This window comes from Eleutherodactylus coqui, chromosome 1, assembly GCF_035609145.1.
Source record: "Eleutherodactylus coqui strain aEleCoq1 chromosome 1, aEleCoq1.hap1, whole genome shotgun sequence".
Lineage (NCBI taxonomy): Eukaryota > Metazoa > Chordata > Amphibia > Anura > Eleutherodactylidae > Eleutherodactylus > Eleutherodactylus coqui.
Window position 1 is genome coordinate 58482910 of NC_089837.1, and position 14138 is coordinate 58497047.

Sequence of the window (14138 nt, forward strand, 5' to 3'; positions counted from 1 at the left end):
CGAGTATACTCGCTCATCCCTAGTCTGGACAGGTAAGTAAAATTTATTTTCAGGTCTCATGTCTGCAGGAAAGAAGGGACCCGCTGCTGAATTTTGTATGGAGAATCCGCACGGGTCCGAATTTCCCAGTGGACATGAGGCCTAAGAGTTCTAAAATATTGCAGCAAATAAGTTGGACTAGTAATTCAGGAAATACACTTGTATGTCTATCACAGAGCTAACCAAGTGTCCGTTTCCTGAGGTCCGAACCAGGAGAATGCTATGTTTAGAGTAAGAGGGCTTCATTAGTCTTTCCAGTAAACTCCCCATCTTGCCTCCCCATGTATGGACATGGCTTCTGGTGAATTCTAAATTGTAGTTTGCCTGGGCAATTGTGAATGTATTTATTAATCTTTTAGCTTCAAGGTAAGCTTGTTTGCTGTTCCCTGTAGGGTTGGATAGATATGTCTGTGAACAGATCAGACTGCAGCTTATAGTATTTAACTTTACGTTCCATCGTCTGGTAGATAAGGTATAACATATGATCCATCATGACTAGAGATGAGCAAGCATACTCGCTAAGGGCAATTGCTCAATTCGAGCTTTGCCCTTAGCGAGTATGCTCGCTCATCTCTAATCATGACCACTTTTGAGTTGTAATACAGTCCCTGAAAAAAATTGAGAATTACTATCAACAAAATGTTCTAATCAAGTATAATTAAAGCTTTGGCAAGCCTTAAGGGAGTGAAGAGAAGATTGTGCATAAGTTTAGAGCATTTCTCCACTTAGGGTTGTGAATACACTCCACAGAGAAATACACAAACTGCAGTAATACGTAACGGCCAGTAGAGGTCGCCCTTTTACCATCCAGTTTACATAACTATAGAAAACATTGGAAAGCTCATTACAGCACAAACCCAAACCTGGGCTCCCTCCTTATGTGTCAGTCACGTGTAGCTGCAAGATGGTGCCCAAGATCGCACTGACTTCCACAGTTGTCTGGGTTATTACACCTTAGAACCTCAGTTAGTGTGCTGCAGCAGTCACCTCCACTACTCCTGGGTCTCAGCCAAGAACTGAAAAGGCACTAGATGTAGCGAAGCATCAGTTAGGTGCTCACTAGGGTATCAACACAGAGGAAGCTCTCTAAGATGTGGCCCTGCTGGATTTCCTGCCTCCTGGAAGTCCCATCATTAACAACCACTTTAATTTCGGCTCCAAAATAACTTTTTTTTAAAGTTTTTCATTCTAGCATCCATGACAATGTCCAAGGACATGTACGTATGTATTAGAGCTGTATAAGACTGATTACAGCAAAAACATGGTTTACAAAAGATATAACGACCAATTCTTGGTGGTATGAACAAAATTATCTGTGTGCCAGCTAAAAGGGGTCCAGCAAGGCAAAATCCTTACCTAGACTTGCAATGTTGGAACCTCCACTTTCCATCCCAGTCAGATATTGGGCCATGTGGTATGGACTCCCTCTGTGCCTGTCAGTCATTGCAGGTATGGTTATTAAAATAATCAGAATAGCCAGCACCTTGCAATGACATCATGGGCATAGAAAGAATCCATTCTCTGTGTCAGAACTAGCCCAGAAGTTGAGGTTCTCACACCCAAGATCTAATTAGGTATTTCACCTCTCTGGACAACCTCTGTATAAAGGTTAGCTCACAACAAAAACAACTCAAAACTATTGATCCTCTTATAGTGTTTAGAAGTTATAGAGAGAAATTCCCCTTCTTAGACACAACCCTTTATTAACCAGAATGATGAAGCAGTAAGAAAGAGCAGATTGCACACTAGTAGACTTGTCCCAGCCATGTTTTACATGGTCACTAGAGATGAGCGATTACCAAAATGCTCAGGTGCTCATTATTCGAGTCAAGCTTTTCGTAATATTCAAGAGTTCTATTTGAGTAACCTGTGCAGAGGTCATTTTGCAGGGAGGGGGAGTACATAGTCACAGCTGTTCACCTATTGTGAATGGTGGCTCCTGTGTTATCTTCATATAGATGTTACCTGTCAGTGTAATCCTGCCTGTGATGCTAGTGAGATGACTGCTAAAAAGCTTTCTCTACAGGTCAGGAAGTAACAGACAAGAATTAGGCTCTGCGGTTAGTGTGAAAAATGCAGGATTGTAGTATTTTTGTCATAATAAGATTGTGACCGAAAGTCAAATATATTGTACAGTTCACTCCCTAAGCATAACCCATTAAGTCCTGTAACCTCTTTAATAATAACCACTTAGAATCATAGAATGGTCATCTGGAGGGACGTATTTCTTCAACAAAGATTTATGAAAAACATTATGAATCCTCCATGATTCTGGTAACACCAACTCAAAAGCCACCGGATTGATGACTCTGGTAACAGGGAAAGGGGCTAATTTCATTGCGGGAATCTTTAACCCCTTCCATCCCTATGACGTAAGGGTACGTCATGGGAGCGGGGTACTTCCCGCAAAATGACGTTCTCTTACGTCATAGGGATAGCGCAAGATCATAGCAGATCTCGCGCAATCCCGCAGCAGGAGTCGGCTGTCACTAGTACCCGTCCTCCCGCTGCGACAGCGGGGGGCATCAGAGATGTGCCCCCCCAACGTTAACCCCTTCCCTGCCGCGATCTAAGTAGATCGCGACAGGGAAAGGGTTCACAGAGGGAGCTATGGCAACAGGACGCCAGATACTGGCGTCCTGTATTGCCATTGCCTAAGATCGCTGTAATAAGCGATAAGGCATGGCAGGAGAGAAGTCCTGCCATGCCTTATCTCAGCGATCATAGTATGCTGTAGTAAAAGTCCCTCAGAGGGACACAGATAATGTAAAAATAAGAGCAAAATAAAGTACAAAAAATAAAAATGTTAAAAAAAGGTTAAAAAACACTTTTTTTATGCTTTTTCTCATATTAGCCTAAAAAAATCCCACATATTTGGTTTCGACGCATCCGTAACGATGTGTAGAATAAATTGAACATGCTTTTTATCCTGCACGGCAAAAAACGTTTTAAAAAATGCTTAAAAACTGAGGCAAAAACGCAATAAAATTGATCAAAGAAAGGTGTGTACCTCAAAATGATACCAATAAAAACTACAGCTCATCTCACAAAAAATAAGCCCTCAGAGAGCTCCGTCCATGGAAAGATAAAAAAGTTATTGGACTTTGAATGCAGTGATTTTAGAAAAAAAACTATAATTTCCAAAAAAAGGGTTTTTATTGTGGAAAAGTGGAAAAACCTAAAAAAAAAGTAAGAATTTTGGTATCGTGCTAATCGTACAGTCCTGCAGAAAAAAATGTAGTGTGTCATTTATGCTGCATAATTAACGGTTTTACAAAAAATCTATTGCAGAATTGATGCGTTTTCTCTCCCTACGATCATAAAAAAAAATACAAGTTTTACAATATAGTCTATGTACCCAAACAGGGTACCAATGAAAACTACAGTTCGCCACGCAAAAAACAAGCCCTTATATGGCCATGTCGACGGAAAAATAAAAAAGTTATGGCTTTTGAAAAATGGAGATGAAAAAATACCAAAAATAGTTTGGTCCTCAACGCCAAAATAGGCCATGCCCTTAAGGGGTTAACCTCAAATTCTTGGAGGAAAGATACACCAACTAACCTACAGAGAAGGCATCCGAGATGGTGCGTCTATTGGCACCACCTTTCACCATGTCTCTCCTGGCCTGTTCTAAATTCCGTCGGACCTCACCCCAAACCTCCTCAAGCTTGGCAATTCTAGCATCAGCTGTGGCATTCTTGGAAACCGAAGACACCCCCAAAAAACATCTGGGGTGATAACCCACATTACAAAAAAACGGCGAGGTACCAGACGCGGAATTGCAATTATTATTAATGGCCAATTCTGCCTATGCCAAAAATTCTGCCCACTGCTGTTGCCGATCGCTCACATAGAGCCTGAGATACTGAATAAGTTCTTGGTTTATGCGTTCCGTCTGCCCATTGGATTCTGGGTGAAAGGCCGTGGAGAACAACAACCCCACTCCCAAGTTCTTACAGAATGCACGCCAAAAGTGGGCCACAACATCATCAGGAATACCATGCAACCGTACAACTTCCTTAATAAAAATGGATGCTAATTCAATTCAGGAGCCAACGGTAAATTCTTCAATGGAACAAAATGAGTCCTCTTAGAAAAGCGGTCAACTACCACCCATATTACCGAATACCCCTGGGAAACGGGCAAATTGATAATAAAATCCATGAATAAGTGCGACCATGGTCTAGATGAAACAGGCAGTGGCAATATGGGCCCCTCGGGATGTCTCCTGACACTCTTCCCACGAGCGCAGGTGGTACAGGCTTCTACAAAACTCCTGACATCCCGGGCCATCCGCGGCCACCAGTACAAACAGTTACATAAATCTAACGTACTGCGGATTCCTGGGTGCCCCGCTAAGACCAATGTATGGACCTCCTCCAGTACTTGCAACCGCCAGGTACTGGGTACAAAAAGCTTCCCTTCGGGAAGAGAAACCAGAGCAGCAGCCTGGGCTGCCAAAATCTGATTAGCTATGTCTGACGTCAAGGCCACCACCACTATCCCAGGCGATAGGATCCCTTCAGAATGGGAATCCTCCGACTGAGGGGCTCCAAAACTAGGGGATAAGGCATCAGCTCTAACATTCTTTGAACCTGGAATATATGTAACGACAAAATTAAAGTGTGAAAAGAACAAAGCCCACCGGGCCTGTCACGTGTTTAGACGTTTGGCAGACTCTAAATAAATCAAATTTTTATGATCAATAAATACTGTAACTTGATGCTTAGCCCCTTCCAGAAAATGTCTCCACTCCTTGAACGCCCATTTGATGGCCAATAATTCTCTATTGCCAATATCATAGTTTCTCTGTACAGGACCGAACTTCTTGGAAAAGAAGACACATGGCTGCAGCTTGGCCAGGGAGGCGGAGCCCTGAGACAAAACCGCCCCCCCCCACCTTGTTTGGACGCATCTACCTCCACCACAAAAGGCAAGCGGAGACCAGGCTGTACCAGTACAGGGGCTGACGAGAATGCTTTCTTCAAACTTACAAAAGCCTTTATTGCCTTAGGTGACCAGTTAACCAAATCAGCGCCCTTCTTGGTAAGGTCCGTCAATGGTTTTGCCACCACAGAAAAGTTCCTGATGAAGTTAGAGTAAAAATTTGCGAAACCAAAAAAACGCAGTGCCTTGAGACTGGTCAGTTGGCATCATGGACTAAACGCCACGTAACTAACAAGGGTAACAAGGAAAAGCCTAAGGCAAGGTCAGAGCAAAACTGGGTCAGCAGACTGGTAGAGAAACCTGAGCAGGTGTCAGCTGGAGAACAAGCAAACACCTTCTACTTTTTGGAAGATAAAGTTGTCATCAAGAGCGAATAAGAATTTGTTGGATGTCTGGATAGTTACAATCTCCCATTATCACTATGTCATGCTTTTTTGAGAGCTTGGCCATCTGATGTAGAAAGAGTTCATCCATATCTTTTGCTTGTCCAGGTTGCCTATAGTAAATGCCTACAATGGTGCCCTTTGTGTTGTTCTCTCCTTGTATTCTTACCCAAACAGTTTCTACAGCACTCCCATGCTCTGAAGCTTGAATCTCTATGGGGATGAATGTTTTCCTAACACACAACGCAATACCTCCTTTCCTTTTTTTAGGTCTATTTCTTATAAATAAGTTGTATCCTTCAAGCCTTGTATTCCAATCATGTGTATTATTCCACCAAGTTTCCATGATGCCTATGATATCATATTTCTCTTCCTGCGTTAGGAGCTTCAATTCTCCTTGTTTATTTCCCATGCTCTGTGCATTTGTGTAAAAACATTTTAGTTTGTGATTGGTGTCTCTTGCTCCTCTTCTTTCCTTCTGAATTTTTAGTCTTTGTTCTTTCTTTCCACTTCTAATAGCGAGGTTCTCAAATGTATTAATTAGCTGTATAGTTTTACCTGGCCTTTCACTTCTCTTCCCATATTGTTCGAGTTTAAAGCTCTCCTAATGAGTGAAGCAAGGCGCCCACCAAATATATGCTTACCTGTTTTTGTGAGGTGCAACCTGTCTCTAGCAAGCAGTCCATCGTATAGGTAATTCACTTCATGGTCTAGAAGTCCAAATCTTTGCTGATGGCACAATCGACATAGCCATTTGTGCACCTCTAGAATCCTTATTCCATTGCCATCCACATGTTCTATTTTGTGGAATATTATGCGAGAGAGAGCCCATTGTTCTCTATGGGCACGTAATCAGTCCTGCCCATACGCATTTACATTACATGAGCAGCGTGTATACGCGCCATTGCGAAGCGATGGCGCAGGAAAACTAAACAAAAAAAAAAGGTGGACTGCGCATGATAGTCTATACAAGCATGCTCCATATCACTATATACAGGGAGAAGTATATACATCTCCTGTGTACAGTGGTATTGACCATGCTAGTGTAAGGCTGGTTTTACATCTGGGTTGGAAACTCTGGTCAGAGTTCCATCACAGATCCGGCTCAAAATGCAGAAAGAAAAACAACTGTATGTATTTTTCTTTCTGTTCAAAAGCCAGCAGCTGGGAGGAAGCGGACGGACCCCATTATATTCCATGGAGTTTGTCCAGTGCTGTTCAGTTCTGTCCAGAGATGGAGCCATTTGATCATTGAGATTCCCATTTCCTATTCCCCAAATGGAGCAGAAAAGTGGAATCCCCAATGCAGATGTGAAAGCACCCTAACCTGGGTATCTACTGTATAATAATATATATGTACAGGTGCTATAAGCTGCACATCCTGTATATAGTGATATACCAGTATGATCCATATCACTATAGACAGGAAAATGTACATCCCCCTGTATATAGTGATATGGACCTTGCTGGTATAACCTAGTATATCATTATATACAGGATGTATAGCTTATAGCAGCTGTACATATATAAAATTATACAAGAGATATTTGGCTTACACCAGCATGCTCCATATCACAATATACAGGAAGATGTACATGTCCTTTATATACTGTTATGGAGCATGCTGGTATAACCTGGGTATCTCTTGTATTTAAAGGGGTTGTCCCGCGCCGAAACGGGTTTTTTTTTTTTTCAACCCCCCCCCCGTTCGGCGCGAGACAACCCCGATGCAGGGACGTACAGAAAGCTTACCGGAGCGCTTACCTGAATCCCCGCGCTCCGGTGACTTCTATACTTACCTGTGAAGATGGCCGCCGGAATCCTCTTCCTCCGTGGACCGCAGCTCTTCTGTGCGGTCCATTGCCGATTCCAGCCTCCTGATTGGCTGGAATCGGCACGTGACGGGGCGGAGCTACACGGAGCCGGCATCCTGCACGAAAGGCTCCATAGAAGAAAGCAGAAGACCCGGACTGCGCAAGCGCGGCTAATTTGGCCATCGGAGGGCGAAAATTAGTCGGCACCATGGAGACGAGGACGCCAGCAACGGAGCAGGTAAGTAAAAAACTTTTTATAACTTCTGTATGGCTCATAATTAATGCACAATGTATATTACAAAGTGCATTAATATGGCCATACAGAAGTGTATAGACCCACTTGCTGCCGCGGGACAACCCCTTTAATTATATATGTACAGCTGGCATAATTTATACCAGCTGTACATACAAGATTATATGCGGTACACACCTCCTTGTACCGCATGGTCTACTGATTCTCTTCACTATCGGGCACTATCAGGCACCGCCGGCCGGACCAATCACATGGCCGGCAATGCACTGATAGACTGCAGTTGTGACCAATCACAGCTGCAGTCTCTTAGTGGAAGGCAGGACTGCGCCGGGGGAGTTTGCAGCCTGTAATTGACTGTTGGCTCCCCTCCCTGAGTGCCACCCAACCCGAAATGATGAAACCGCATACGGCGGGGGCCCGCAGGACCAGTTCGCTAAGGAGCCAGGTCGCAATTGTGACCCCTGCAATCCCTAGCGGTATGCCATCGGAAACGTTTACACTGCCCTTGGGCAACTGCTGGGCATTTGGTCAACAAGTCATTGTGAACTGGCCATGGTATTAAATCTTTAATTAACTAATCGTCTGCTTTGTGTCCTCCTAGAGAAAAACTCTAAAATAAATATAATAAACACATGTCTTGCAGAAAAATTGAAATGTCACTAAAAATGTACACTAAAAATCACACTGTTTGATGTTATAATAGGAAATAGCAGTATATAGAATGAGGTACATAAAGAAAAATCACTTATCTGGACTTACCTGCCGTAATGCATCACTGATTTATAATCATAAGGACGATTTAAGGTGTTCCCATCAACAATGTCAAAATTGCCCCACGCATCTGAAAAAGATAGAAACATCAGTACATATTATTACAACCGTATGTAAGAATTTATTAGGTTCTCCGCATAGACAACAGGAGGATTAAATATGGGGATCATGGAGCCAATATCTATAAAGATTTGACTACCAACACTTGGCACTTTCTGCAAGTTGTAGAACTTATTACCTTTCTCTATGTTATTCCACTCGACATAAACGTACTGATTCCGGTCAACTCTGGTATGTTCATGGTAGAAACCAATATTGTGCATACCTTCATGATGTATTATGCCATACACCATACAGCCTGGAGAGTTGAGGCTCACTGTCTGTTTGCCTCCAATTCTTCCAATGTAAGACCAGCAGCTAGGTAGAAGATATAAAAAAGAGATATAACATTACAGTCGGGGGTCGTAAAGTGAACATTTCACTTGACAGATCTTACTCTTGTCTTACCTTGCACCAGTATGAGGGTGGTTTCTAAGGATGAGCGAGTATACTCGCTAAGGCACTACTCGTTCGAGTAATGTGCCTTAGACGAGTATCTCCCTGCTCGTCCCTAAAGATTCGGGGGCCGCCGCGGGGCGGGGAGCAGCGGGGGAGAGCGGGGAGGAGCGGAGGGGAGATCTCTCTCTCCCTCTCTCCCGCCCGCTCTCCCCTGCTCCCCGCCGCGACTCACCTGTCAGCCGCGGCAGCCCCCGAATCTTTATGGACGAGCAGGGAGATACTCGGCTAAGGCACATTACTCGAACGAGTAGTGCCTTAGCGAGTTTACTCGCTCATCCTTAGTGGTTTCACATCTGTGTCAGAACCTCCAGCCGAAGTTTCCATTGCAGATTTGGCTGAAAATACCAGAAGCAAAAGCATTCAGCGCTTTTTCTTCCGTCCAAAAGCTGGGCAACAGGTGCGGAAATCGGGCAGACCCCTTAATAGTAAGATGGGGTCCACCTGGCCCTGTTCTCTTCCATCCAGAAACTGAACTGTTCGGCTTCAGGGATTCTCCATTCCTGTTCCCTTGATCACCCTTAGGCCGTCTGTACATGACCGCACCAGAATCCGACCCTGTGCCTGGCCGTGACCGCTGGGTACCTGTCATTCTTCTTCTCTTCTCTGCTATGGAAGGTATTTGCTGCAGAACCTAAAGGCACACGCCAACCCTGTATTCCGTAATGCAAAGATGGCCGTCTGCAGGGGGCCTTACTTTACTAAAATTATTACAAAAACTTTGGATCAGATTTGTTTTAAGTAGTGTAAATGGAATGTGGGCCAGTTACCCAAGCCAATCCATATAGTTTGTTCTTACATTTGCAAAAGGGCCTCTAAAAATTGTGACTACAATCTGTTTGTGTGGGACACTGCACCACTTCTCCTTTGTACCAGTTTAAAAAATCTCCCCCACTGAAATATTGAGAAACTGAAAAAACATCTACTCCAAACCTTTAACCCTTGTGATTTTGCAATTGTAGCATCACCAAGGACAAGGGCTCCCTTTTCTCTCTTGTTGGCACCCTGGATAATGATAGCTGGTGCTGACGGTTTACAGGGACGGCCCTGCACCTATCTAATAATCCTAGGTCTGTCCTGTACGAAGACTGTTTGTTTGGATTTGAGTTCAAGAATTTACAGTAAACGGACAGAACCAACCATTCCTGGTTCTTGTTTAGAAAGTTGCCCTGCGTGTGGACTACATCTGGGAGATCTGCTGTAGAGGACGCAACGGTGGCGTCATTAGTGACCATTGTACTTAAGGTAACCCCCGGTTACAACCCCTGTGATCTCCACCAGGAGTAACGAGTTTGGGTCCCGAGCTACCCCCAGGGGAGAAAATGATAGAGGCCTATGACAAGGCCTTTCTCTAACCCGCTGTCTCCTCGGCTGTGGGCTCGCTCCTAGGATGCTGCACACACAAGACCTAGTAAAGCAGCTATTAAAGTTGAATCCAATATAATGCAGTTATGCTGCTTCACAACATAAAGATAAGTGCATATAGCAGGTTAGATGAAAATAAAAAAGGCCCAATGTCCATGGGCGAATTTGATATGCAGAACATGCGCAGGGCACCCGCGTAGGAGATCCGCAAATCATAGGGATATATTAGTGTCCGCCCATAGGGATGTATTAGTGTCCACAAAACAAATTGAAATCATGCGGATGTAATGTTTTCCTGGCATGTGGATCACACGCACGGGGAAAAAAAAAAAAACGCAGCATGCTTCATTTTTTGAAGATTCCCACACGGACAGCTTCCATTGAAGTCAATGGAAGCTATGCGATCTGTGGCATGCCCACAGCTGTCACAGTGGACGTGCCGCGGATCCGCGGGAAAGCAGGAGATGTTTGAAAAAAAAAAACGCACTGCGCCAGCTGTCGTCTCCGCACACATCCACCATGCAGAAGAAAGAAGATCTGGCTGGGACGCAGGAGACCCGCACCACATCTGGACAGCTAAGAAAACTGTCCATGGCGTTGGGCAAGAGCGAATTCTGTACGTGCCGTGGACATGAGGCCTAAGGGGGGCAGAGATTGTGCAAACACTGACTGTGCTGGCCTGTGTGAAGTAAGACTAAAGATAAGACGTTAAACACACACAGCTGAGAAGACGTCCTAACATCCCAGTTACTGCAGAAGCTGAATGCCTAATAACAAGCAGTGGATTCCAGAGGGGCTGCACTTCAAACGTGATTCACAGTGTTAAAACAAGAAAACTATTAATGCCAGTATATTACAAGGTTGAAAACAATGGGAGAAACTCTGCGATCCTCCACCGCAGTTGACAGCCACGCAGAGGATTCCTACATCCCCAAAGTGATGCAAGGCTGTTTTCATATGAAAACACCTCGCATCCTCGGGGAATTCACATGGTGGAGAGCGCGATATGGGGGGTGGAGTCATGTCCCCATATCACGCTTGCCCATGTGAAGTTAGCCTAATAAAATGTTATTTATTTTTCAATTCCTCACAATTTTCAGTATCACTGCTTGCTGAGCGTGAATGATAAATTCTTTATTTCTAGAGGCTATAAACCTGTCCTGATCACATTCAGCTGGCACAGATTACAAGTAAAACACTGGAACAATTGTAACTAGTGTGACGTTCTACAAACAGGGTAATTTATTAAGATGGGCCTTACATACAGCAGTCCTAATCTTAAATTTGCTACAGTAAGGGCTCATGCCCACAAGCGTCGTGGGATGTGCCTGTGCATTTACACTGCGGGAGTACTGCAATATTAAACAAAGAAGTGCCTGTGAGTGATTGCGGAATTCTGTGCGAATTTACGTGGTCTCCATTAACCCCTTCCCGCTCCAGAACGCACATTTACGTCCTGGAGCGTCAGGGTATGTATGCAGAGAGGTCGCGGGGCGACCTCTCTGCATACAGCACGGGCGTCAGCTGTTTACTACAGCTGACACCCATGGGCAATAATTGCCTTTAAGTGCCGCTGTTAATTCTGACAGCGGCATTTAAATCCCCCGTACGCCCCCCATTGCCCCGCCGTGAGATCGGGGGAGCTATGCAGGTGTTATGGCTGCCAGGGCCTTCTGAAAGGCCCCAGGGCTGCCTTGAGAGACTTCCTATCAAGCCATCCCCGTGAGGTGGCTTGATAGGCTGCCTGTCAGAATGCAGTATGACGTAATGCTATAACATTACGTCATACTACAGGAATGATCAAAGCATCGCATATTGTAGTCCCCCAGGGGGACTTAAAAGTTGAGAAAAAAAAGGTCAATAAAGTTTTTTTATTTGTAAAAAAAAAGTAATAAAAGTTTAAATCACCCCCCCCTTTTGCCATTTTAACTTCCCAGCCAGCACCCATGTAATTAAAAAAATCTAATTCATAAAATAAAAATACTTATTTGATATCGCTGCGTCCGTAAAAGTCTGATCTATCAAAGTAACACATTATTTAGTGCGCACAGTGAACGTCGTCCGAAAAAAAAATAAAGAACGCCAGAAATGCACTTTTTCAATCACCATGTCTCTCAGAAAAAACACAATAAAAAGCGATCAAAAAGTCATATGTATTCCAAATTAGTACTAACGGAAACTACAGGACATCCTGTAAGAAATGAGCCCTCGCTGAACTACATCTACGGAAAAATAAAAAAGTTATTGCGTGCACAAGATGACCACAGAAAATAATTGAAAAAAAATTAAATGTCTTAGAGAAAAAAAAGAGTAGTATAGTAAAAAAAAAAATATACACGTTTGGTATCGTAGCAATCGTACCGACCCATAGAATAAAGTTATTATGTCCTTTTTGTTGCAGTTTGTGCGCCATAGAAACAAGACGTACTGAAAAATGATGTAATGTAGTTTTTTTTTACATTTTACTCCACTTAGAATTTATTTAAAGTTTTTCAGTACATTATATGGTACATTAAATAGCACCATTAAAAACTACAACTCGTCCCACAAAAAACAAGCCTTTATACAGTGACGTCGATGGATAAATAAAGGAGTTATAATTTTTTTAAAGGGGAGATAAAAAAACGAAAATGGAAAAAAAAAGGGCTGTGTCATGAAGGGGTTAATGCTATATTAACGGAGACTTCCCGCGCCGTAAATCCACAGCAAATAGAACAATTTATTTCCTGGTGCGGAAATCCGCGGTAGAATTCCGCATGTGAGCATTGGCAAGCAGAAAGCTATTAGGTTCAATAGAGCCTAATAGCCGTGGATTTCCCCCGTGGGAAATGCAGTAGAAATCCGTTCGCAGGCATTCACCCTAAGATGTGCCAAATTTAATAAAGGCAATTTGTCAACAAAAAAATGAACTTTTGTTTAAATAAAGTTTTTATGTTTAAGGTATTTTCAGATAGTGCAGATCAAAAATAGACCTGAAGAAACCACACGTGGTTTTCATAAATAGGAAAAGCTAATGGGTCCCAACTCGATTATTCAATTCTAGCGCAAAAGAATTGGCGTCAAAATTTTACGTACGGAATGTAATTTTCTCACTTTCCGGTGTCATAGAAACGTGAAATTTGGCACGAGCATTGATTATGTCATAAATAGGAAAAGCTAATGGGTCCCAACTCGATTATTCAATTCTAGCGCAAAAGAATTAGTGTCCAAATTTTACGTGCGGAATGTAATTTTTTCACTTTCCGGTGTCATAGAAACGGGAAATTTGGCACGAGCATTGATTATGTCATAAATAGGAAAAGCTAATGGGTCCCAACTTCATTATTCAATTCTATGCGCAAAAGAATTAGCGTCCAAATTTTATGTACGTAATCTAATTCTCTCACTTCCTGATGTCATTTTATATAAAGGAAACGTTGCATGGTTACCTCCACGTGGTGTTTCCTGGGTAACGCAGAGAACTATGCAAAATGGTGAACATATGTTTTTCCTCAGTATCTCTAAAGTAACCACGACTTCATAAGATTTTCCGTGTGAACACCAGATAAACACCAGTACCAAATTAACTCGGGCGAAGCCGGGTATATCAGCTAGTGCAGTATAAAACACAGCTGCATTGAAAACTGGGGCAAAAACCAATGCAGTTTTCCCCGCGTGTATTTTGGTGCAGTTTTTCAGGACTCAATAAAAAAACCTGTATGAGTAGGGAATAGTTGCAAATAAAAAATCAGCACTACTTTCCTCTTAAAGGGATTTTTCAAGTTATTACTTTTATATTTTTGGCCCATCATGCCGCAGTGCTGAACCACCCTTTCGGCGGTCTGGCACCATGGCATCTGACTGCCGACGTTACGCAGACAGCAGTCCTAGTAACGTCTCCTAAACCTGTCACATGGGCTTCTAATATAGATGCCTGAGGCAGCTTTACAGGACATCACTAATGACAATCCTGCAAGCACCCATGGGCTGTAGCGGCCATGTGGATGAACAACTGCAGCCAATGTAAAT

General features: G+C 43.2%; 1 protein-coding gene across 1 annotated transcript in view; it reads right to left on the reverse strand.

Annotated features, from left to right (window-relative positions):
• LOC136618248 (hatching enzyme 1.2-like) overlaps positions 1-14138 on the reverse strand; it is a 66646-nt gene that overhangs the window by 9381 nt on the left and 43127 nt on the right. Inside the window, exons 8-9 of the mRNA XM_066594318.1 lie at positions 8449-8627; positions 8199-8280 (exon numbers count right to left, since the gene is read on the reverse strand). Coding sequence (XP_066450415.1) covers positions 8199-8280; positions 8449-8627 — 261 coding nt within the window. The remainder of the gene's footprint in view (positions 1-8198; positions 8281-8448; positions 8628-14138) is intronic.